General features: G+C 54.2%; 1 protein-coding gene across 2 annotated transcripts; it reads right to left on the bottom strand.

The window, feature by feature from the left end:
• Positions 1 to 109: 109 nt before the first annotated feature.
• On the bottom strand, positions 110 to 25,778 carry ZMAT5 (zinc finger matrin-type 5). 2 transcript variants are annotated; one of them, XM_029234515.1, is made up of 7 exons: positions 25,675 to 25,756; positions 14,379 to 14,533; positions 9,529 to 9,591; positions 7,417 to 7,497; positions 6,049 to 6,160; positions 4,523 to 4,633; positions 110 to 715 (listed from the first exon to the last, which is right to left on the bottom strand). In XM_029234515.1, exons 2-6 carry the CDS (start codon positions 14,503 to 14,505, stop codon positions 4,567 to 4,569), a joined length of 450 nt encoding a protein of 149 aa, XP_029090348.1. In that variant the 5' UTR covers positions 14,506 to 14,533; positions 25,675 to 25,756; the 3' UTR covers positions 110 to 715; positions 4,523 to 4,566. The 2 variants fall into 2 exon arrangements, with proteins under 2 accessions (XP_029090348.1, XP_029090347.1); XM_029234514.1 differs by lacking the exon at positions 4,523 to 4,633 and having other exon boundaries at positions 314 to 715; positions 25,675 to 25,778.
• Between the last annotated feature and the right edge of the window lie 64 nt (positions 25,779 to 25,842).

Raw genomic sequence — 25,842 nt, 5'->3', positions numbered from 1 at the left:
CTGCCCAAGCTGTGCCATCTCACGGTTGGGCACCAGCTCAGCACGGGCTGATGTGGGGGCCAGGACAGCAGACTGAGTCCTCAGCTCTCCTCCCCAGATCTGGGGCTACTGCTCGCCTGGGCGAGTCACAGCCACGCTGGCTGCCCCCTGCCCGGCTGTGCTGAGCCTCTGCCGGCTCCCAAGGGAGAAGGGCAGCAAGCACCGGTCACCCTGGAGAGGACCTCACCTCACTCCAGCCCTGCCCATCATCTGACCCAGGGCCAGAGCACGGAGCTGAGGGCGCCAGGCAAGGGGCAAGAGCAGCCGCACAATGGTGGTGACAGACTTTCTTTATAAACATCTGGAAGGAAGTCTTCTCAAGATGTCCCGTTGGGGTGGGGGTGGTGGAGCTGCCTGGGTCAGAGCCAGGACCAGGGCTGCACCTGGTTGGGGAGGACACTTAGGCCTCAGAGAGGCCAGGCCAGGCCCGGTCTTTAGTTTCAGATGCTCCATGGGGTGCAGCAGGAGGGGGCCTGGGTGTCCCCTGTACAAGCCCTTATCTTTATTGTGGCTGATTGGAGGGCTGACTAGGCAGGGATAAGGGACTCAGCCCCACTGGACGCTGGGCTGCAGGGGCCAGCCCCCAGGCGGGGGTGCCCGCAGGGATGGAGGAAGCTCCTGGACTGGTGGCCAGCCCACCGGGTACTGGAAGACGGTGGCTCTGATGGGTTCAGCCCTAGAGGGAAAGAAAAGAACAGAGAATTAGTGTGGAGCACAGCTCAGGCCCAGGCGGGGGCACCCCCCTCCAGCTCACCCTCCCCACCACCCCAGCTGTGGGCAGGGGCAGCTGCCTGTATCACCTTTCTGGAAGGCAGAGTCTCAGAAACACGCAGACCCTTTGAGCCAGCCACCTCACCTCTAGGATTGAGCGCAAGGAAATAGGGGGGCTGTGGGCAGAGACTGAGCTATAAGAAATGGAAATAACCTAAGTGTTCACCTGTGGGGGACTAATTAAATATATATGCACGTCCACAGCAGAGAATGCTACGCAGCCTGCGTGAGAATTAAGGCAAACTTATATGCACTGATGAGGAAAGGTGTCATGATGTATAATACTGTGTGAGTAGGGAGAAAAAGCAGCTTATAAAATAATGTATATAGCATGATACTATTTTTGTTTAAAGATATATAGCATATATAAATGCATAAAAAAAAAAACCTGGAAGACACAGCAAAATGTTAACAGTGGTTCTATCTGAGCGGTGCAATTATGGGTGATTTTTTTTTACTTCTTTATACTTTTCAAGAAAGTTTTTCAAGCACGCAAGCCTTTGAAATGAGAAAAAAATGTCTAAAAATTTTTTAAAAGCCTTATTTCTCATGCTACTTACTCCCCTTCCCCAAGATCCATCGCCCCAGGAGCCACCTCCTAAGGCCCGGGGCCTATCTGAAGCACCCACCCTGTGTGCTCAGCCCGGGGTGGCCCTGTCCTAAGGGAGCCGCTGAGGCGCACAGGCAGCCTCCCCACCAACTGCTTCACATTCCGATCCTTCTGGACTTGACCCCCACTCAGACTGCCGCTCCAGGGCTGCTCTGCCCCTCAGGCTACCTTGAACTCACTTGGGAGCTCACGTCGCCCCTGTAGGACTGGAGCTCTCCAAGGGGGAGAGACCAGGGGATGGGGTGGCGTCCATCTGCTCCCGCAGTGCCCAGAGCCGGGCCTGGCACAGGGAGCCACCCAGTGAATGCTTGTTGATGACAAACAGCCATGCTGAGCGCTATTACTGCCTGGATACTACTCTGGGCCAGACAGCACAGCCGAGAGGAACCTCAAGAATCCTTACTGAACCCCATTTTATAGATGAGGCAACTGAGGTGCATGGAATCAGTCACGGGCCCAAGCGACACAGTCTAGAATGGGGGGTGAGAGGCCGGAATGCCACCTACACGTGGGCCCCAGATGTTGGTCCCTCACGCTTCTGCCCCCAGCCCAGCCCAGCCCACCCCCAGGTCCCACTTTCAGTGAAGGTGAGGCCCTGGCAGGCTCAGGGGCCCAGTGGCCGGGCCTCTGCAGGACGGGAGCGTCCCAGGCCCACTGAGAGGTTTGAAGCCTCGACCAGCCACCCCTCCTGGGCCTGACCTGCTGTCGGACCCAAAGCAAGGGCTTCAGGCAGCCCCGGTGCAGCCTCTGGGGCCTCCCGTGGCGCGAGGACAGGGGAATCCCTGCTCGGCAGCCTGCTGCCCACTGGAAAGCACAGAAAGCGGCTCCCAGCATGATTTATGGTGCCGGGGAGATTTTATAAACTCCACCAGGCGCAGAGAAGGGTGGGAATGGAGGAGGCTCCGCAGTTGCTGGAAGGGAGAGCCCCAGCTGCCAGCCAAGCCCTGGCTCCCCGTGGGGCTGGGGTGACCGCAGTTCTGAGAGGGTGTGATCCATCAGGGAGCCCCTTCCTGTGAGCCTCAGGCCCTTCCTCTAGGACACGGGTTAGACTCCCGGGCAGCTGAGGCCTCCCGCCAGGAGAAGGGTGCGTTCCCCGGGCCTCAGACATGCGGGCCCCGAGGCCTTGGAGCACACCCCTCCAGTCTGCACGGAGCAGACGGGGACACAGGTGCGTAGGACTGTGCTCGTGGCTTCTCTCTTGGCCTGTCTGCCCCGTCACAGGGACAGGGCAGCTCTCTTTCACCTGTCCCCAGCTATGGTCCTAATTAGAAGGAGAGAGTCTTAGGGAGGCACCTGGGCCAGAACAGTAGCACCAGCCCTGAGAGGGGTGCAAAGGGGAAGATTAAGACGGATAAAGTCACAACCTGAAGAGCCAACAGTGGAAAGCTGGGGCGAGCACTGGCCTCGCAGGGATCAGCCTGCTCACCTGAGGCTGGCCCCTCCCTCCCCCTACTGTCTGCTCCCAGCAGGTGCCTCAGGGTCAGTCTGCTGGGGCAAGGGGTGGGGGGTGGGGGTGGGGGGTGGGACAATGCACCAGGCTGGGGCCCCATTGAGCCTCCATCTCCCCTTTACAAGGATGGTTAGCCCGGCTCACCTTGAGGGCTCCGCTCAGCCTGTGAGGTCAGAGCCCTCAGGTCTGGGTGGCCCCAGGTGGGCCAGGCAGCCATCTCTGCCCTGTGTCCTGGGGGGAGGACACAGACACCCAGAGAGGAAGAGGGGCCACCAGACCCGTCCCCACGAGGCGCCCACGGCACTAATACTCAGGAATAGTCCTCCAGGCCGGGACCCTGCTCCTCCAAATGCTCTCTCATGCAGCCAACATGTCCTGGGTCTGCACCAGGCTGATGACTGTGAGCTCAGGGCCGTGAGGGGGAGGCCCGGGGGTGGAAGGGGAGAAAGGGGAGATGTCTCAGCTAAAGCCTGAAGGATGAGTCTGACTTTGCCAGGCAGACGTGGTGGTGGTGGGGCAGTTCCAGGCAGAGGAAATAGTGTGCACAAGGTGCCCCAAAATCAGAAACGTCCCACCACACCTAACCAGCTGCCAAGCATCCAGCGGGAGTGACAAAGAGGCCAGATGGGAGAGGTGAGAAGGTGACCCTCAAGGGCCGTGGAGGCGGCAGGGAAGTTCTCCGGGGCCTTGCAAACTGGGCTGTGGAGTCCGGGTCCCCCTGACGGGGAGGAAGCCCAGGAGGGTTTCAGCAGGGCCGGGGCCAGGGAGTGTTCTAGAAGCTGGTTGGGGCTGTTGTGTGGAGGATGGACTGGAGGAGCAGAGGCAGGTAGACCAGGAAGGGCTGCCGTGATGTCTAGGAGAGCCAGGGTGGGTGAAGGGCAGAGAGGGCACTGTTGCCACAGGGCTGCCTTGATGGTAGACTCAGGGAACAGAGAGAGGCAGCCTCCTGGCTGCAATCCACCTCCCTGACCCTGCGGAGTGGGGGCCAGGGACGCAAGGGCAGAGCCCAAAGCCTGTGGGCTGCAGGGTGTGGGTATCATTTTTCATGAGACCAACCTGAAGGGAGAGGGCTGAGGAAGACCGAGGCTGTGATGGCAAAAGCAATGATAAATGGTCACCTCCCTCCTAACAACCTCCTTTTCTCAAGGCTGGACTGGCCTGCTCTGCCCAGAGAGTAATTCATTTTGGCTGCAAGCCCTCAGGAGGCAGGTGGACTTGTGCAAAGGCACAGAGAACAAGTGGAAAAGCAGGTCCCCTGGAAGGGGCCAGGTTGGGTGGTCAGCAGGAGAGGAGCCCAGGGGATAGGGTTCAGCCTAGGGTGGTCCCCAGCGGCAAGCTCTATTCCAGTCACTGCCATCCCAGCAGCCGGCTACTGCCACTACTACTGCAGACTTCCGGCTGCAGTGGCCAACCACTGCACTGGCCCTTGGCCAGCCCTAGACCTGGTAACAGAAGTGGCCCAGGGTCCAAAGCCAGGGCAGGGACCTAAGCTCTCTCTCAAGTGACAGCTGAGTGCTGCTAAGGGTAGTAGGTGTGTGACCAAGGCAGTCACAACCTCCTGGAGGGGAAGAGATTCCTCAGCTACAAACCGAGGGCACCAACCCCCCTAAAGGCCGGGGCTGAGTGCCGGGCACACCACGGCACCAACACACCTGATTATCACGTGGTCACCACTCTTCCTGCGACTCTGGGCCCATCATTCAGCCTCAGTTTCTCCATCTTGTCCCCTAGTCCTCTGAGTCTCATGGTCACAGGCACGCTGCCTTAGAGAGCACAGGGACACATCTATCCCTAGGAAGGGACTTCAGGGCACCCATCTCTACCCACCCCCACGCCCCCTCAGCCCAGCCACAGGGTCTCCCTGAGCCCTCGGCACAAGCCCAGGGGGTGCCCAGGCCTCTGGGGCTCACTCCCAGCAGAGGAACCATGGTGGCGGAGCGGGGAGGCAGCTGGGTCCAGGGAGTGGGGGAGTGGGGAAGCCCCCAGAGTTCTCTGAGTGGCCTCAGCCCCGAGCTGGGGTGCAGGACATGGGTCCCTGGACCAGTCCCGAGGGAGGTGCCCACACTACCAAGATCACAACCACTTCTGACAAGACCAGACGGAAGGGATGTCACATTCCAACACAGGAGTCATGACTGTACTATATATTTTCAAGGTCGGGGGACAAACTGGGCACAGATTTAAAAACAATTAAAGTTAATTTTAAAATAGCTTAACAAGCTCTCCTCACTGAGGCACGGAGAAGGCAAGAAGCTTGGCCCTCATCTCCTGGCGGAGCCTCAAGGGAAGCCTCACCTCTCCCACAGACTGTCCCAGCCAGGCTGCTGTCCCATGAGGCCACCGGGACCCAGTGCAGGACGGGAAAGGAGGCAGCCCAGCACGGGGTGACTTTACCAAGTCAGGCAGGTCACAGGCACATCCTTTAGCCCTTTTCCTCCCTTCTCTCTCTTTCAATACCTGGTAGACGACCCCAGGAGCCCTGGCTTTGGTCTTGGCTGTGACCTTGAAGAGGAGAACTTGGGATGGCACACAGCACACACCTGTGGGCTCCTGACCCAGGGTGCTCCCCATACAAGGGGTAAAGCACACCCTGTCCACTTCTGAGCATCCTGAGTGCTGGGCCCAGGCAGCAGCTGGGCCAGCCCCACCCCAGCCACTTCCTCGAGGAGGCAGTGGGACAATGACAAAGAGCCTGTCACATGCCTGTGCAATCCCAGCTGTGCCTGCTCCGAGCTGTGTGCCCTTGGACAAGTCACATCATCCCATGAGCCTCACTTCCCCTTCTGCAGGGTCGGAGCAACCATGCCTATCTGGCAGGGCCTAGAGGGGACAGTGTGGTGACTGGCTTTCTGGGGCCTCAGTAACCACAGTCAGGCCTCTCCCTCTGGCAATGGACTTGGTGATGTGGAGTCAAGCTGGCTTGGCCACCTGCCCCCTTCAGCCACTGCAGACTCCACTAAGGCAGGGGGATGAGGCCTAGGCCAGGAACCTTCAGGCGAGTGCCCTTCAGCCTCTGGCCAGGGCCTGGGGACCCAAGAGCTCCCGATGTGGCCCCCACCTGAGGAGTCCTTTGGGGGCACCCGTGTCTGGTCCCTGGGCAGTTCGTGGAGACAAGGGCAAGCTGGCTGGCGTCTTGCAACTGGAGGGCATGGGAGAAGGGGACCCACAGGGCCTGTACCTGCTGCTTGGGGCCGAGCTCAGCTGCTGGGCTCTCTTCTCCAGCCAGTCCTCCACGTGGACCTCAGGGAGCTCGGTGACGTCTAGTGGCCACTCCCTGGCCCACCTCTCCTCTGTGGGGATAGAGAGACAGGCAACTGAGGGGCATACTCACCCCCATCTGAACCCCACACTCTCACAAAGCAGCTGGAACCTTCCAGAGGTGGGGGGGGAGGCACGGGCTGGGAGGCCAGGAGCAGGTCCTCTGGCCTGTCCCCATCCTGCAGCCACCTCCCCAGGTAGCCCCTCTGGGCCTCACTCTGCTTCCCCATGAAGTGAAGACAAAACACTGGCTGCCTCCCAAGCTTTTTGGAGTTGGACACAGGACAGTTGAGAGCCTGGTCCTCAGGAGGGGTCCAAACCTGGGGTCAGGGAGGCAGTGTGGGCTGCAGAACAGGGCAAAGCCTGCGCTCTCCCACCACGGGCCAAAGGCTCTGAGAGACCATGGCTGGAAGAGCTGGAGATACAGCTGTCACCAGGACTCGCTGGCCTGGCCCATAAGGCCTCACTTCCACCCTGGGAAAGCTCCTAGAAACCTGTGTTTGTGGCAGGGCTGCTGCTACACTGTCATCAGATCCCCAGGGCAGGTTACTGCCCACAGGGTCTGACTGGTCGGAGGGGAGTGAGGCCTATTGGTGGATGAGGGTGAAGGCCAGGCCACCCCAGACGCTCGCTGGCTGCCCGAGGCCACGTGGACAGAGGAGCCGCACTGGATGGGGGCTCACATGAGGCTCAGTTTCTCCATCCATTCAGTGAGGGGCTGCATGCGAAGATCGATAAAGACCATCTAAGTGGGAATTTCCTTATCTCTAATTGGAGCAGTAGGAAGTGAATTTCCCAAAGGCAGACATGCCAGTTTCCAGAGGGAAGCTGAACTTGCCCTTCCCTGTAGTCCCCAGGCCTGAGCATCCTGAGGGCAGGGAAGGTGCTCTTTTTATCCCCTTGTCCCCAGAGCACAGTGGGGGATCTGCCAGGGGCCGAATAGGGGCTCCAAACACGTTGCCTGATTGAGGAAGGGAGGGTGGGTGTACATGAATGAATGCCAGGCTAGCAGGGCCCAGGTGGGGCTGAGGCACACCCTCAGGACTCCTGGACAGGAAGCCATGCGTGTCACTTTAAACCCAGCCGGGCACATGGATGGGGGCTCCCTGGCTCCTTCTCCACTCATGCCTGGTGTGGTTTGAAAGCAGTTCCTGATGCCCTGGATAGCCCTCAGCCTACCCCACATGGCAGCCACAAAAGAGGGGGAAGGGGGGAGACACAGGGCAGCATTCCCCTACATCCCCCCAGCACCCACCCCTGCCCAGCCCAGGGTCCCAGTGAAACGCACCCTCCACCTGCATACTCAGGTCCTGCAGGTCTCGCTCTGACATGTGGGAAAATCTGCAGTTGGAGCCAAAGTCGCACTGGCCTGCAACGGGAGGAGAGAGTCACTTGCTGCCCGGGATGGACTCCTACCATTGAGCTGAAGGGCAGCCTGATGAGGGGCCACCAGAGTTTTAGGGGCAGGGTGTTAGGGACTAAGGAGTAGCAACTCCAGCCCTGAGGAAGAAGCTGGACTCTCTCTGGCCCAGCCATAAGAGCAGCCAGCATGGCCTGTCTGGTCCACTAGGCCCTGCTCACAGCCCTTCCCTGGCCGGGGACCAAAGTCCACTGAAGCCTTTCATGATTGGGTTCCATAAGCCTCTGCAGGCTTGTCTCCTGTTACCTCCCCTTGCCCTGGCCCGTAGCCCCGACTAACTATGGGTGGGTCCCTGAGAGGGTTCTGCTTCCTCACACCCCTGCCTTGGTGCCCCCTGCCCATGGCGGGGGGTGGGAGGGGAGGGGGGCACAAGTAGCTGGACTGTGCCCCAGAAAGGCTTTAATGGCAGCTTTGTCAAGGAGGTACCAAAGTCCAGGTTGGCTTTCCAAATCTCAACTGGGGAGACCAAAATGTTTCTCAAAATAACAGGAGACTAGGGGGAGGAGGGATAAATTGGGAGATTGGGACTGACGTATCCACACTACTATATATAAAATAGATAACTAATAAGAACCTGCTGTATAGCACAGGGAACTCTACTCAATACTCTGTAATGGCCTATATGGGAAAAGAATATATATAAAAAAAAAAAAGAGTGGATATATGTATATGTGTAACTGATTCACTTTGCTGTACACCTGGACTAACACAACACTGTAAATCAACTACACTCCAATAAAAATTATATAAAAAAAATAGGGCTTCCCTGGTGGTGCAGTGGTTAAGAATCCGCCTGCCAACGCAGGGGACATGGGTTCAAGCCCTGGTCTGGGAAGATCCCACATGCCGCAGAGCAACTAATCCCGTGCACCACAACTACTGAGCCTGTGCTCTAGAGCCCGTGTGCCACAACTACTGAAGCCCGCGAGCCTCTCTGTGCTCCGCAACAAGAGAAGCCACCGCAGTGAGAAGCCTGCGCACCACAATGAAAGAGTAGCCCCTGCTCGCTGCAACTAGAGAAAGCCCGCACACAGCAACAAAGACCCAAAGCAGCCAAAAATAAATAAATTTTAAAAATAATAATAATAGGAGACTAGAGGTATCCTAAGACAGCCTTGCCTACCAGCAGCGTGTTCACATCAAGGTGCAGCCCATGGGGAATGGCAGCCCCTGATTCGCAGGCCTGGTGCCCATTCTAGGGGCAGCATGGTCTCCTGAGGGGAGCACAGCCATTCACCCCGCTCTCCTAGGCCAACAGCAGTACCTCTCCTTGGTGCTAAGCTCCCTTTTACACCATGTTAATCATCATGGCTTTCCTCTTTGCCTTGGCTGCTAGGAAACTCAAGGCCAAACCCTTAGAGTATACAGGACCTCAAGGCAAGCATGGAGGAGACTAAGCATTCTTCTGGCCTTGTCTTATTTTTCCTACCCTTATTTTCATCTGCCTTTGGCTCCTTCACTTACTGAGGTTTTTGTCTCTTTGAACTATATGCATCTTTATTAGCTGCATACTGAGCAGTGAAATCAACACCCAGCATCCTTTGTTCTAACCCTGAAGCTTCTCGGCATTGTCAGGCCTGTTCCTGTCTCCAGCCCTGCCTGCTGGGAGGGAGGGCACAGTGGAGGGAGGGCACAGTGGAGGTCGGGCACAGTAGAGGTCAGGCTCCCAGGCTAACTTAATCAGCCAGTCTATTACACCTATTAGTATCTCCTGGATTTACTTGCAATCTCCCAGCCCTTGCTTGTTCTGGGTAAGCTGATAAAATCACATTCTAGGTCTGAAGAGCTGAGGACCAAGCCCTGGATGTCATAAGGCACAACCCCTGGGAAGGCCCCTGTTGACTGTGTCAAGTCAGCTGACGCACCAAGGCCACAAAGCGGGCTCAGGCGGGAGGGTGGGGGGAGGCTGTGCGGAAGTCCAAGCAGATCAGACAGGGCATGCTGGTCCCTAGGGGACCTGAACGGAGTAGAACGCTTTACCTGTCAGTAGAAACTTCCTGCAGGGCCGCTTGTTCTGCTCATCCAGCAAGATGGCAGCTGCATCTGCGAGGAGAGGGGATCCGGGTTCAGACTTTAGCTGCACACGGGCACTTCCTACCACTGAGATCAGGGAAGGAAAGAGGTCCTCATCCACGGAGGAGTGTAAGAGGGGATGACCACAGGTAGGGATGCTGGGCAGAGGGATCCGAGCTTCAGGTGACCTCAGCCCCACCCACCCCACCTAGACCCAGCCAAAGGCCTGGACCAGGTTTGAGGTCAGAGACTCTCAACTTTGCACAGTAGATCATATTGGGAGGTGTTTTTTTTTGAAGTCCTGGTACCAGAAGAAGACTTCTCTGTACTGTCTTTGCAACTTCCTGAGACTCTCTAATTATTTCAAAATAAAAACCTAAAAAGCCCACCAGTAAACCCCAGGGCCCAGGCATTGCTCCATGGCCAAGGCTGTACCCCACCTCCCTCTGTTCCCCTCTCACACTAGCCACCGGCCTCAACAGGACTTCCTGGCAATCTTTCTGGATATGAACCTTAACCCCGGTTTCCTCCGATTTTTCCTACTTTTATTTTCATCATATAGGTACAGTTTAAATCTTGTATGCTCCTTGGTGGGCAAGGAATCAATCAGTCAAAATCTGTAAGTGAGTGAGACGAGTGAGGAAGGTGCCCTGACTCAGAGGCCCTCATGTCGCCCTGGAGGAAGGAGAGGCCAGGTCTGAGCTGTGCACTTTCCCCGTCCATCTGCTGCCTTTTCTAGAGGCTGCTGGGGTAAAGGAAGGACCATGGGCTACTGAGTCCAGGTACACAGCACCACATCCGCCAAATGTCACCATGACCTCCACCTCAGAAGTCTAATGGCTGTTGGAAGCCTTATCCCACCTGACTTCTGACTTCTATGCTTCATTTCATGGTGTTAGCCATTCCTTTTCACTGGATTCCAAAGTCACCGAGTCAAAATAGTTCCCCTGGTGTTTCTGACCTTCACTCTAAGAGCCCCCTGGGTCCTCTGCTCTTCTTTGTTTAGATTTTCTGTTACACTTTCTTGTTTCTTTCCTAAATTTATTCGGAAATCAAACACATCTCCGCTGGTTACTCCAAGATGGAGACCTCACCACTAAATTCCTACCTAGCCCTCAAGTCAGACTTTCCAGCTGGAGCAGGCACCAAGCATTTCCAATTGGATACTCTCCAGGCCACGTCCAAATGGAGTGAGGGGTTAGGTGGGCTCCCCATTAACGAGCCCTGACTGGTAGGTGAACTCTAAGTCTCAGTTTCCCCATACGTAAAATGGGAGAATTCTCACCTGGTAGGGCTGCTGTCAACATTTAATAAGATAACGGATGGAGAGAGCACTGGGCAGAGGAGGTCCCACATTAGAATTGTGGGAAAGTGGGGCTGGGAACGGCTTCAGCATCATGGTCCCCGGGTGATGCTAATGTGCAGCCAGGGCTGAGAGCCTCTGGAGTGGATGCTCAACAAACGAGAGCAGTTCTTACTCCATTTCCTCCTCATAAACCCACCATTTACATGAACATCCCCATTTTGCAGACGGAAAAACTGAGGTTCACACAGGGAAAGGGGGCACACACATAAGAAGTGGCAGTGCCAGGTCTGAACCCTGGCCTGTGCGTCTCAAGCCCCCACCCTTTCCTGTGTGGTTGCTGATTTCCTGGTGGCTGGTGAGTAGCCGACTCTGAGGGGGGCTTCTCACTTCCTCAGGGCTGGCCTGCTGGGGTCGAGAGTTAGCTATCAGAGGACTTACTCCCGGGGCGGCCTGCAGGAGCGTGGGTGGGCCAGCAGCGTGGGGAGAGGGTCAGCACTGGACTTGTCAGACTCAGCCCACCCAGCTGGTGCCAGAGGCTTTCCCTGGGGAGGAGGGCTGGTGGAGGGCGTGTGGACATTGCCCAGGGCCCCACTGGGGTAGGACAGCTAAACTGGAAGTGGGGCTGAGTCTGAGTCTTAGACAAGGGGCCCTGGTGGGGTGACTCAGTACGGGAGAAGAGTTCCAGGCTGCCCAGCATCTGGCTGGTGGGTCTCAACTCCAGCCACACGGCGAATCACTAGGCAGCTTTTAAAGTATACACAGCCCAAGCCCATCTTTCTCAGGTTCTGTTGTAATTCACCTAAGGGGAGGGCATGAGAATTGTTAAAAGCTCCTTAGTGATTCTGAAGTGCACCCAGGATTGAGAACCCCCAGCCACAGGCCCTGCTCCTCCGCCTGGCATTCAAGGCTCCTCATGATCTGACCCTATTGGTCCTTCTCGCTTCAGCTCCCCAAATTAACAGCTGCCCTGCTGCCCTGGGTTTGTTTGCTTGTTCATTGAGATATTCATCTAACAAACATTTACTGAGCACGTCCTGTGTGCCAGGCGCTGCGCCAGGATGAGGATTTAGTGGAGAACAAGTCAGACCTGGTCCTTCCTTCCACTCCAATAGTCACACTAATCCACGTGGATATAAACGGGGTAAACAGCCAGCACGCAGCCAAATGACCTGACCTGGCCCAGGAGTTGGAGAGGGCGTCCTGGAGGACTGTCTGGGGTGGGGAGGACAGCAGGAAAGGCATGCCTGCAGAGGGGACAGTACTTGTGGTGGTCAGTGTGGCTGGAGCTTGGAGGGACAGCTCAGCAGGGCTTGGAGGCCTGGGTGGGACAGGGGTTCCACCCAGAACACACTGTTGTAATGGGGTGTGAGGTTACACAGGAGAGGGGCCCTGTTTTATTCACCTTTTAAGTCTTCAGAGCCTCTCTGGGAGCCAAGGACACGCTAAGCGCTCACCAAGTGTTGGCTGAATGAATGAGCCATGAGATAAAGGGTACAAGGCCAATCCTTTTGTGGACCCATAAGCATCGTTCTTACTTAGTAAGTCCTTACGTGCCATACAGTCATCAGGAGATTACTGAGCCCCGTCACATCCCTGGGAGGCGGGGTATGGCTATTACAGCTGTTTTACACATGGCAAAATTAGGGCTACAGTGCTAGTGAGTGACACGTTGGGACTGACATCAGGCAGCCCAGCTCCAGGGCCCATGCCTGTCCTGACCAAGGCAGATGGATCATCAGCCCTCTGAGGGTTAAGGGACTTGTTCAAGGCCATGAAGCCGGGAGCAGAGCAGGTCTCGAGTCCTAGCTGAGGCAGGGTACCCTGTGCCCTTGCAGAGACTGTGCTGTGCGGTTGTGCAGGTGAGCTGGAGCCCTGGGGAAGCCTCCCAGGGAAGGGGAAAGAGCTCATATGTCAGCCTGGGGACCAGGGTGAGGTGATCCACTGCTCTGGATTTCTAAGTCACCACCTGTAAGTGGGGCCCCCTGGCCTGCTCAGCTTCCCTCGAAGTGCTGTTTTAAGGACTGGATATGGCTGGGGATGTGAGCGAATGCTGGGAACCCTGAGAAGGGGCTCGTGGCACCCACTGTTTCATCTTTTCTATAGCCCTCTTCCAATCAACCCTGTACCCACGGGGCCAGGGTTCTTGGCTGAAAGTCTGGGACTAGGAACAAACACCAGGATAACCTTGAGGCCTAGCACCACGCCAGATCGCAGCCCCTACTGGATTTGGGATACAGGAAGCCTCTGCCTGACACCAGGTTCAGAGGCCTCTGAGGCACCTGGGAGACCCCTCTGCCCCTGAATTCCCCTCTGCCCCCACTCCCAGCCCCTTGCAACCATAGCCACGCCTGGTCTGCTGAGTGGCTTGGCCACTCTCCCTCACCCAAGCCTAGACCCCAGCCCAAACCTGCCTCTGGGGATGGGGGTCAGGGGATCAGTGTTTTTTATTTTAAGGTCTCTAGGTGATCCTAACTCAAAGGGTTTAGATCTGCTGCCTTACAGAGTTACTGAGAAAAGCAAATGACAGACCATGGAAGGCACCTGGCATACAGCAGGCACTCAATAAAATGTGAGTGACCTGAATCTGAGTCACAGACCAGGGAACTCTCTGTCTCCCCTTCTGAGCTGCTGGGACTCAGCTTCTTCCTTCCAGCCTCTGGGCCCTGTCCTGGAATCCTGCTTCCCAGCTCATGGAGCACCAGCCCTGCCCCGGCTCATTCCAGGAGCTCCTGGTCACCCCACCCCACTGCCACAGTCCCCCTCCATTTGTCCAGCTCCTGGTGCCTCTCTCACTACGGCTCAGTGTGTCTAAAGACAGCAGAGCAGCAGCAGCTCCCCTCCAGCCAATGCTCCTGGGTGCCAGGCCCTGTGCCAGGTGGTTATGGCCTTAATTCCTTTGCCTCATAAGCCTTTCCCAGAAGCAGCTCAGTCATTCGACAGCCATTTACTGCGCCCCCTGCTCAGGCAGCAGTCGGCCATCGCCATCAAACGTAGCTCCAGTCGTGGTGGCTATTGTCCACAGCCCTTCAAAGGCTGCCCTCTGCCCATCCCCCTTACCGTGGCCTCCACAGGCCTGCACGATCTGGCCCCGGCCCTGTGGCCAGCCTCGGCCCCTACCATGCTCCTTCTCATCCTCTCTTCGGCTCCGAGAGCAGCTGGCGCTTTGCCCTCTGCCCAGGATGGACCACTGGCTTTTCCCTACCTTTCAGCTGTGGGCCCAGACATTAGCTCCTTAGAGAGGCCTTCTTCGTGGCCACAGTGTCCCCAGAGCCTGGCAAGGCGTCAGAGAACGGAGCCCTCAGTCAGGATTGCAGGGAAAGGAGCTCGCCTTCCACCTGCCCTTCTGAGGGCCCATCTGCCCCAGGGGCCAGCAACCCAGGCCTCCTCTCTTTTGCTCCTCAAAGAGCCCAGACCAGCACTGTCGCTGGCCCGCAGCGTTTCCCTGTCTGATGATAAGAAAGACTGGAGAATAGGGCTTCGTCAGCCCGGCCGCCAGGCCGGCAACACCCACCTCGGAACATGTCGTACCAGAGCTTCTTGGCCTTGAGGTGCTGCAGCCCGTTCAGGTGCTTCTTGCGGTTGTGGAGGTTGTCCTGGAAGGAGCGGTCGCAGTAGTCGCAGAAGTAACGCTTCCCCATGGTCACCCCCGCCAGGTGCTGCCGCTGCCTGGGAAGTCGCAGGGCGCTGGGTCAGAGCGCAGAGGAAATGCCACCACCCTGCCTGAGCATGCCCGGGGGCCAGGCCTGCGCCACGTCAGGAAGGCTCTACTTACCCACACCAGCTCGTATGAACTCCGCAACAGCCCATGAGGGGCTACCCGGGCGGATGCTTATGGCCTGAGAGGCCTCATTCCAGAGGGGTCTTTTAACAGTTCTGACGCCCAGCTTCAACCCCAGGTCGGTTAAAGCAGAAACACAGTGGGTGAGGCCTGGGCATCAGCATGTTTTAATGCACCCCAGGGAATTCTCGTCTGCAGCCAGGCTGGAGAACCACCACCTCATCCACTCTGGACAGCCCCCACCACCACCTCTGACGTCCCCTCTCCTGTTCCTCCATGCTGGCCGCACAGCCCCCCTCTCTGCTCCTCACACGCGCCAGGCACACGCCAGGCACACGCCCACCTCCCGCTGTTTGCACCTGCTGTTCCCTCTGCCGGGATGCTCCCCCCCGCATACCTGCCCCGCTTGCTCACTTGACTCCTTCGATCTTTGCTCAAATACTACCTTCTCAGTAATCTCCCATGACCACTTTATTTAAAATTGCAGAACCCTCCACTTAGCTTTCCCTATTCCCTGCTTCACTTTTATCACCTTTGAAGTAATAAGTTACTTGTTATGTTTATTATATTTTTCTTTCCTTCAACAGGAATATAAATCCATGTGGGCTGGGATATTTTTGTGTTTTTGTTGTTGTTTTTAGGACACTCACACTTTATTTTTCTACATAAAATTTACAAAGCCCCAGCCCCCAAAGTGGTGCATGGTACAGAGTAGGCAACCAAATATTTGTTATTCAACAATGAGTTAATTCCCATTTTCCTTATGGGACAACTGGGGTTCACAGAGAGGAAGCGATCTGCCCAAGGTCACATAGCTGGTAAGCAGAAGGCAAACCCAGGTGCCCTAAAATCCTGCTGCTGGTGTCCTCCCTTTCACAGCCAGCTTAAGGCTTAGAGAAGCCAGAGGGCTCAGGTAGAAATGCACACAGCTTCCCAAGGAGATCAGCTAAACACTTAGGTGGCAATCACAGAGGGAAATGAGAACGTTTCAGGGTCTTCAGACACTTAAGACCCCTCAGTCCTGGTGACCACAGCTGCCACTCCTGACCCAGGAGATCTGCAGCCATGACTCAAGGCCAGCCCTTGAGTCCCCGTTTGGTGTCACAAGACCAGAGGACAAATGGGTTCACTCAGGGCCACCAGGTGGGATCTGCAAAGGCTGAGCCCAGAATAGCCTCTCACCTTTCAGGTCCTATAGTCTGACCCCTCATTCCCCAGAGCAGGTTCTTGAGGCCAAGAGGAGGAAGAAAAGTGACTTCCCCAAGGTCACGAGGTAGCAGCCCAGGCCAGCGGCAAAAGCCCCAGACTCTCAGAATCTGGCAAGTAGAGTTAAAGCTGAGACCTGACCCACAGGGCAGAGAGATGGGGGAATACATGTTGGGAAGAAGAGAACGGGAAGAGACACAGAGACAAATAAGCCCCTGGACAGTCCAGGCAGCCAGGCGAGGGATGGAGAAAGCCGCTCCTGCGGCAGAGACAGCAGCCATTAAGTCAAGGGCTGTAATGGGATCACGAACAGTCATTCAAAATGAAAACGTATAAAACCTCTCTTCTCCCATTACTGCTGAGAAACCGCATCCCAGACACGCGGACTTGATATATTAAATTTGGCAGCTCTAATACACCCTGTCTTGCCAATAAACTTATAGGAATTGGACTGAAATTGTAAGAGATGAACGTTTAACGGCCGAGTGCTTAACTAAGCCATTCATGAAGGCTGAAGCTCAGAGGAGCCACTGGCTCTGGAGCATAAAGGGGAGGGGAAGGGAGGGCCAGTGGGAGGGGCGTTCCTCCAGGAGACTGATAAGGAACAGTGGCTCTGCGGCAGACTTAGCTAGGCAAAACCACACAGGGCACTGGGAAGCCAGCTGTGTGACCTTGGACCTCTCCAGGCCTCTACTTTCACTGTAGGAATATGGGGCAGTGGGTCCAACGGGTTGGCTGATTGCTTAGGGAGCAGCACACGGAAGTTTGAATCCAAATGAATTATTAATAAAAGAGTAACAGCAATACAAATGACACTAATAATGTCTGGCATTAAGCAAGTGTACAATAAATGTTATGTAATATTTGATGCACTAAGCACCTACTATGTGCCAGCACTGGGCTAAAAGCTTTATAATCCATCATCTCACTTAATCCTCAGGACAACCTGTGAGGTTTCAGATGAGGGAACTGAGGCTCCAAGAAGTGAAGTGACTTAGCCAAGATCATGCTGCTAGAAAGCAGCCGAGCTGGGCTTAGAACACAGGCAGGATGGCTCTAGAGCCCATACTCCTAATCACTTATGAAAGTCGCCTCCTAACAAATCATACTGATGACAGCTTTCCTTTACTCACTACACCCCCAGGACCACGTGGCCCCTTTAAACCCCAAGAGGTATGTATTACAACCTCATTTACGATTGAGGAAACTGAGGCCCAGAGAGGTGCTGTGAGGTGCCCCAGATCACACATCCAGGAAGGGCAAAGCAGGTCTCCAAACAAACCACCAGGAAATGAAGATCACACGCCCCTCTCCCAATCTGCCCAGCAACACCGATTCAAATGATGAGCCCCTCGGGGCTGGGCTGTGTGTGTCTGTGTGAGCGTGTGTATTTGTGTTTTCCCCTCTCTCTCACATGTACAAACCATGGGGGGCACACCAGCCTCAGCTGAGGGCCATCGTGGCAGCGCTGCCCACCCGTGCCTCCCTCTGCCCACACTGGCCACCCCTCATCTGGCACAGGGGAAGTGCTCAGCCGTCCAGGACGGGTCAATGGACTTTGTGTCTAGTCCCAGCTCTGCCAGGTGAAGATGTGGCTCTGTCACTTGCCCTCTCTAGGCCTCGGTTTCCCCACATGTGAAGTGGGAGGCAGACAGCTAGACCAGGTGATCTCTAAGGGCACACACACACACGTGTGTCACTTAGCACAGAGCCTGGCCCACAGGAGGCCCTCCAGAAACATTGGCCATCATCACCATCATTATTATTAGCCTCCAAAAGCCTGTATTTCAGAAAACTGAGACTCAGAACAAGGAACAGGATATCAGTGCCCAAGTGACCTCTGTGGTCAGCTATTCCATATTACAGATGAGGCAAGGGAGGCCAGGAAAGGGGAACTGAGTTGTCCAAAGCACACAGCACAAGGCAGGGGTGGGACTGAACCTCAGCCCTTTTGGCAGGCTAAGACCTCTGCCTGCACAGCAGCTCTGCAGAGCCCCCAATGCCCGGGAACAGTGTCAAGGGAGCAGAGCGGCTTTAGAGGGGCCAGCACTTCCTGCCTCCTTCACAGGCCTGACCCCATGGAGGCAGAGGCCCTGTCCCTGGTTAGGAGCTGGCCTCCAGCAAGGTGACCTCACCCAGGCATCGTCCAGGTGTGAAGTTCTAGAGCTCCTGACCCAAATCCCTCCCGCTCCAGTGCCCTGGCGCACATTAGCAAAAGATGCGGCTGCAGAATCCTCTGGACAGACACAGCACCGGGCCAGACACACAACTTGGCAAGCAGAGCGTATTTCACTCTGCCTCACCTCGTAGCCAGGCGTCCTTGCACAAGGCACAACCTGCACCGCCGCACTTGGCAGCCCTGAGTGGGAGGTCAGGGAAAGGGGAATGGGGACAGCCGGACGTCTCTACGGCACCCAGACACCAGCATGGGGTGCTGACTAAGCTGGCCCTCTCTGCTGTGATTCATCCTCGTCCTCTGAGGCTGGCGCACGCTGCAGTGTGTGAGCGAGGTCCTGTCCGGAACACAGGACCATCCGGCCCGACTCCCTCACCAGGAACACAGGCAGTGCCACCCACCCACTCCCAGAGACCAGGTCCACGGTGGCGACAGCATCTGCTGGCTCCCTGGAGCTTCGCCAGGTGACAGGGTGGCTCCTCATGGGCATGGGGCAGAGGGCAATGCTAGTGGGACCACCCTCTGAGGTCACACAGGCCTGGGTTCAAATTCTAGCTCCACCACTAGAAAGTTATTTCATCTCCCAGAGTCTGTCCTTAGCTATAAAACAGGGACCCCGCCGCTGCTGTGAATTTACCACCACAGAGAATGGAGGCCGTTACTGCTGTTGCCATCATCCCCTGGGAAGCTCACTCCCCTCCTACCCCCAGCACGTCCTGACCAGTTGATTTAAAATTGCAGCCAAAGTCACAGCAGCAAACACGTCTGCCCCCTCACCACCTGCTGTTTTCCATAGCTCGTCTCACACACTGATTTACTGTCACAAGAGCTGCCTCCCCACTAGAATACAGGCTCCACGGGGGCAGAGGGTTCTGTCTGTCTGTCCAACTGCACCACCCGGAAGAGAGGACCAAACGCAGAACTGCTGGTGGAATAAGCGAGGGAGCCACCCGTGGAGCCCAAGGCCTCCCGCCCTTTGCTCACCGACCCTCTTCTCTACAAGCCTGAATCTGGGGACAAGGACGGGGATGAGAAGAGAGACACGTAAGGCCCCCGAAAGCAGGTCTCTGCCACCCCCACCCTCCCTGCAGGGCTTCTGTCTCCAGCAGGGCCCCCACTACCGACTTAGACCACACCCGGCGAGCCCACGGCACCTGACTGCAGGCCTCCGGGCTCAAGGAAAAGATGACCAACGAGTTGAGATGCTGTGGGGTGGAGGAAGGAAGAAAGGAGAATCAGATTTGACTCCTGTGTGCTAGGCATCCTCTTATTTAATCCTCACAGACCCTCGGAGTAGATATCAAGGCATCCACTTCGCAGATTAGGAAACAGGTTCACAAACACTCACTCCTATTTTGCTCAAAGCCACGACCGGGAGAGACACTGATAAGGAAGATTTCTCATCAACCTGAGTGCTGTGGGTGGGCCAGTGGTGCTGAGGGCCCCCGTGCACCTCCTGTGGAGCCCTCACCAGGCGTGCCAAGGCACACCGGAGCCAGCATTCACACTGGGGCCTGGCTGACCCGGGACCCATTCTCTCCCCACCCCACCGCTCCACCGTGAGGCTGGCTCAAGGCAGACATCTGTGCTTCACTGATATTCTTGGTTGCTTTCATCACGTGCGTCTCAGGTACAGAGCTGGCTTTGGCACAAGGCTAAAATCAGTCAACAGCTCGGCCGTGGCCAGGGGCTGGGATGCATGCTGTAATTATACAGGACTTGTGCTCACCACATGCTGCCCTCGAGCTTACCTGTCATTTCTTCTAATTATGGCACCACCAGACCCCAGGTGAACAGCAAACCTCAGCCAGAGGACGGCTTTACTGCACGCCCACTAGGAGTATGGCAATGTCCCAGCGCCACATATGCCTGCTGTCTGGAGTTGGCGGCATCGGACCCGGCCCCTGCAGGTGGCCTGCAGACTGCCTGCTCAGGACCCAGCTCCAACAGAAGTGCCAAGAAGATGCAGATGTCTCCCCTGATAGGAGCCCTGATATGTTAAGGGTCTCCCTCAGATGTCCCAGGGTTTTGTAGCAACCACGAAGCTTTCTCATCCTGACCTCATTCACGTGTTCACTTCGTTTTGTTTTTTTTACATCTTTATTGGAGTACAATTGCTTTACAATGGTGTGTTAGTTTCTGCTTTATAAACGTGTTCACTTCTTAAAGTAATCATCCACTCTCAGCAATATGAGGCAGTGGGGGCTCCACCCACAGCGAATTCTTAACTCAGCAGGTCTGGGACAGGGGTAGGGTCTAAGGAGGCCCTGATGCAGAGTCCACAGACCGTACTTGGAGAAATGCTGGTCTAAGGGGGGAGATGACAGACTGAGGAACAGAGAAGGAGGGAGTTTGCCTGAAGTCACGCAGGCCACACAAGTCAGCCCTTACTGTATAGCCACCCACCCAGGCCTGAATCCCAACCCTGCCACTCGCGGGCTGTGATACTCTCGTCAAACTACCTGCCCCTGAGCCTCAGCTGGAAGTCGGGGGTAATAATACTTTTCACAGGAGTACTGTGAGGATTGAGTCGTGCATGCTAGGTGCTTGGCAGAGCGTCTGGCAAGCCAGTGCTGCTTAATGCACATCTGTGGACGTGGCAGCCAGCCTCTGTGGCACCCAATGACCCCACCTCCTGGTGTCTGCACTTTGTGTCTCCCGTTCCAAAGCATATCAGGGTTGGTCTCTGTGACTAAGAGAAGAGAGCCGAGGGATGGTATGTCACCCCCAAGATCAGGTTATAAGACAACGTGGCTTCCATCCTGGTGTCTCCCTTTCTCTGATCACTTGTTCTGGGGGGAAGCCAGCTACCATACTGTGAGCAGCCCAGTAGGGAGGCCCACATGGCAAGGAACTGAGACCTCCTGCTAACAGCCAAGTGAGTGGGCTTGAAAGCAGACCGTCCAGCCCCAGTCAAGCCTTCAGAGGAGGGCAGCCCTGGCTGACAGCTTGACAGCAACCTTGTGGGAGACTCTGAGCCAGAACCACCCAGCTACGCCACTCCCAAATTCCCGACCATCGGAAACCGTATCAGATAATGTTTGTTGTGGTAAGTCACTAAATTCTAGGGTAATTTGTTATACGGCAACAGCTAACTAATACAGTGAAATAAATGAATGGAGAAACTAAATCACTTTATAATTTGTGATGGCCACAGGTACAAAGTGCCCCACAATGCAAAACTCTCCTGAGTCAAGTCAAAGGAGGGCCCCCCTCCCACTTGCATATGCACAACTCTAAAGTTCCATGGTTCCCTTTTCAGTCATTCATTCACCAGCCAAACACACTGAGCACTTCCTCTCTGCCAGACTGGGGTTCACGCTTCATGACACAGAGTCCATGCTCTCACGAGAACGTGAGCTGAGTATGTGCTGGGGATGGGTGGCCGACAGATGTGCCCCCAGTAACAGTCATAGGTAACAAGCTCTGTGCCGGGGGTCCCAAAGAGGGGCGCCTGCATCCAACAGGGACTTCCTCCAAGGAAATGATCAGAGATCATCTCGAAGATCTAGGTACCAAGGTGAGCACTGCAATGTAGCTTGTCCTGAAATCAAACTCCAAATGTCCAAGAGTAAAAAGAGCTGACAGTTATCCATTGCTCACCACATGCCAGGCAGACCGCTCAGGGTCCTGTGTAGAGAGGGGGAAGGGGTTCAATGATGATGCACAAAGCCTACCATCCTCATTTTACCCTAAAAATAGCTTTGGGTAGAGGGAGCCCACAACTGGCAAGGAGCAAGAGTAGGGTGTGAGCAAACCTATTCAATGGTGCCATTAAAAATCAAGTCAGAGCTTCCCTGGTGGCGCAGTGGTTGAGAGTCCGCCTGCCGATGCAGGGGACACGGGTTCGTGCCCCGGTCCGGGAAGGTCCCACATGCCGCGGAGCGGCTAGGCCTGTGAGCCATGGCCGCTGAGCCTGCGCGTCCGGAGCCTGTGCTCCACAATGGGAGAGGCCACAACAGTGAGAGGCCCGCATACCGCAAAAAAAAAAAAAAAAAAAAAAAAAAAAAAAATCAAGTCAAAGTAATACATCAACTATACTTCAGTTAAAGAAGAATCAGTCAAAGGGAACAATTCCCTACAGGGACAAAATGTTCATCCCATATTGTAAATGAAAAATGACTCATTGTCACAACAGTATGTACAACATGATACCACTTTTTTAAGGAGAAAGAACTTCCCGCCTCAACACACACATATACACACAGACTGGAGAAGACACAAAATATTTACTGTAGTTATGTCTAGAGAATAAAATTACGATGTGCGGGATTTTCTTTTTTTCATTTTGTGTTTTTCTAAGTTTCTATTTTTGGCGTGTATAGTTTTAAAATTTTCCCAAAAAATTCCCTTCAAAAAAGTGGGAAATTTGTCAGGCAGGGATAAACCCTATTCCTTCTTCCTTAGGAGGCTTCCATGGATGGTTCCAGTGACCTGGTTCACCTGGATGAACCGGCCGGGGGTGGTGTTGAAAGGGATCTAGCGTAAACATTTTCCTCAGTCCAGGCTGACGGTTGATAGGACAAGCCCTGATTCCAAGTGGACCTGGCCCAGTGAAGGTCAGCTGAACCCAAATCTGGGCTCCAGGAGCTTCAGGATGGAGACAGTTTCTCACCAGATAGTTAGAGGTCCCAAGAGGCCAGAGTTTCCAAATAGGAAAGGCAAAAATAGTCTGAAAGAGGCTCTTGAACCATATACCCTGACTCATATAAACACCTCTGCCTTTCCCTTCTCTCCCCACCACCAAGTCTGGGCTCCAAATACCATGTGACTCTCTGTTACCACTGCCCAAGTCAGGTCTCACCCCTTCACATCTGGACCAGCCTCCTTAGTTCAGCCCACCCTTGGCAGCATCAGATCAACCCTCTCAAAACAACTCCTCAAAATTTTCCATTGCTCCTGGTGAGGAGCTTATTAAAAATGAAGTCTCCTGAATCAGATCCTCAGGAATTCTGGCTCAGCAGATCTGGAGAGGGGCTCAGAAATTTGCATTTTAACCAGGGACTCTAGCCACCCCCAGTAGGTACCCCCAAGAAATAAAAGCCTGGAGAACTGAGCTTCCACTGTTCACTGACCTCTTCATCCCCTGCATCCCAAAGGCAGCCTTTGCTGAAGGCAGTCACTCTGGGTAGACACAGCCCGCAAATCTGTGTCCCAGTCAGAAACTGGTCGGACTATGAACCACCTCAGTAAGCTGAAATGGTAACCCCGACTTGATGAGAATGCTAAGCACAATTTGTTAGAGTGGATAAAAGTGTTTTCTTACTGGCTAAGCGTCCTGTCACACTCCAGGAAAGCTTAAAATTGAAAACAGAGGTAGTAGACTAAATCAATTATTGTACTAATGTTCCTGTCCTAAGATTATTAATAATCAGTGTCTACCTGGTGCTTAAAAGTATCACATTGAAAAGAATTTGACATGTTGAGTATATAACAGAAAAGCACTGTGATTCCAGTTTAAAATATAAACGTTAAAATATGTAGTTAGGTAATTGATAAAGTATCTGTCAGTAATTGATATGAAACTTGTGATTCTAAGTTGAGGGGTCAGCAATGGTTGGAAACACTGGCTGCACGTTAAAATGACTGAGGTGCTATAAAAGCTACTAAGGGTGCCCGCCATATCCTAATTTCTTGTCAGAGATGGAGCCTGTATTTTTTGAATTCCCTGACTGAGAACAAGTTGACAAAACAGAATTTGACTAAGTTTGTTAGAAGTATTGAAAAGTATTAAAATTTATTACATTTATAAGGTTAATTTATTAGATTTTCTAGTAACTGTTTGAGTATTCTGGGGAAATTATGCTTGTTAGGTTATATATCTGAAGTACTTAAAAAGAAAATCAAATATATTAAATGTGTAAGTGGACTTAAATGTGTAAGGGAATGTAACTGAGCTGAAGATAGGGCTGAATGTTTAAAGGAATTTAGTTTGTTCAAGTTGAGTTCAAACATTAATCAAAGGGAAAGTTAAGGTCATTTTTCTAATTTTTCTAGATTTATGTATAGAATAATAATTTCTAAGTTGAAATCGATGGCCTAAAGAAAATTAGATTTTTAAAAAATTGTTGCTCCAAAATGAGAATGAACTAAAAAGGCAAAAAAATAAAACAAGCCCACCTTAACTCCCTGTGGTCTTCCCTACCCATCTCACCTAAAATAATTCCTCCCTCCTCTGAACTCATCTGGGAAGTTGTCAGCAAGATATAAGTATTCTTTCCCAGAAGCTTCACAACTTCCTGCCCGAAAGGGCTACCAGGACGCTTTGCAAATAGAAAATAACCGCATGGTGGATATAGAGCATTTCACGTTTTTCCTACCAGTCCCCAAACAAGGCATTACTGTTGCTTTTACAAGTCAGAGGCAGATCCGGGTCTCGAATCCAGTCCCTGGTTTTCAATGCCACACATACGCCAATGACTTTTATCTCTGGCTCAGGCCTCTCCTCTGAACTCCAGATCCAAATCCCAATTAGCCTCTGGACCCCTCCATTTGATGCCTAAGGGGCAGCTCAAACTTAATGTGGCCAAACAGAACTTAAGATCATCCTGTTGATTTTAAGTTGCTGAGGTCAAAACTTTGATGCCATTCTTGAGTCCACTTTCCTGTAAGCCCTTACATGCATCTGTCAGCTTGTTCTGTTTGTCCCACCTCCAAAAATACATCCCAAATCTGATCACTACTCTAATCCACACCCTAATCTAAATTACCACCCTGCCTCAATTGACCCACCACAGCAACTTCCCCTCTTCAGTCTGTTCTCCAGAGCAGCCAGAAATGATGACATTAAAATGTAAATTAGATCATGTCACACCGCAGCTTAAAACCCTTCATTGGCTTCCTAGTGCAATTAGAAAAAACTAAGACTTTTTACCACGGGTTACAAGGCCAGATATGAGCTGACCTGAGCCTACTTCATAGTCCACTCTACTTTTTTCCCCCTCAAACACCCCAGGATAGAACAGCCTCAAGGCCTTCGCACCAACGTTTTCCTGTTTGAACGGCTACTATTCACTCAGGTCTAGGGTTAAGTGTCGCCCTGGGGCCCACCTTGTCTAAAATATTACCACCACCACCCCTTCCCCAATCAACCTTTCTTCAGCTCTTCAAAGCATTACTTGTCATTACTGCACCTTCCCATCTACCCATACACAGTAGAATGGGCGCTCCATGAAGGCAGGGACTTGTTCACCGCTGGGTCCCCAGCGCAAGGCCCAGAGGCACTTAGAAAACATGTGCTGGACGGCCCTAGTCCTCCTAAGTCCTTGCTATTTCTATTCCCAAGAAGGAATGAGTGGATCTAGGTCTCCTGCCTTCCAAGCCAGGACTGTCAGCTGCGAAGCCCAGGGATGAGGGTAACATGAAGCATGGGCAGAATCGCCACTTCCCCTGAGGCTGGGCAGAGGGATTCAGTTCCCAGGACCCGACTTGTGCCACAGGCTCCAACTCTAACCCTGGACTTGGGGCTGACAGAGACAGGACGGGGGACAAGCCTGGGACCGGGCACCCAGGCCTCGCTCCCCTATCCACTCCGCATTCCGTTTAATAGTGTGGCCCGCCGCGGGGCTCGCGGACTTAGATGGAAGAGCCCAAGCCCTCCCGTGGGGGTAAGGACACTCGCCCTTGACGTCCCGCCAAAGAAGGTACCTGGCTCCGCGGGGCCCAACGGCTCTGAGCTCCTCCTCCTGCGCCCTCACGCCACGAACTGCTTGCTGGGATTCGTAGTCCTTCCTTGGGTATCGGTCCACCCTTCCCAGAAACCTTTGCGAATCAAAGCTGAGACCGTGCAGGAGGAAGCGGAGGAAGCGCGAGGGC

The sequence above is a fragment of the Monodon monoceros genome, unplaced genomic scaffold (genome assembly GCF_005190385.1).
Source record: "Monodon monoceros isolate NGI ecotype Baffin Bay Population unplaced genomic scaffold, NGI_Narwhal_1 Super_Scaffold_1, whole genome shotgun sequence".
NCBI classification, from domain to species: domain Eukaryota; kingdom Metazoa; phylum Chordata; class Mammalia; order Artiodactyla; family Monodontidae; genus Monodon; species Monodon monoceros.
Note: the sequence above shows the minus strand (reverse complement) of the source record. Positions and strands in the feature narration are given on the sequence as shown.

Bases quoted from the DNA above. Each gene is read 5' to 3' on its own strand.
- ZMAT5 (XM_029234514.1), bottom strand. From the start codon at position 14,505: ATGGGGAAGCGTTACTTCTGCGACTACTGCGACCGCTCCTTCCAGGAC. The intron at 7,498-9,528 runs GTAAAGCGTTCT...CTCCCGTTGCAG, and splicing joins CAGGAAGTTTCTACTGACAG to GCCAGTGCGACTTTGGCTCC. The intron at 6,161-7,416 runs GTGCGTTTCACT...CTATCCCCACAG, and splicing joins CCTGAGTATGCAGGTGGAGG to AGGAGAGGTGGGCCAGGGAG.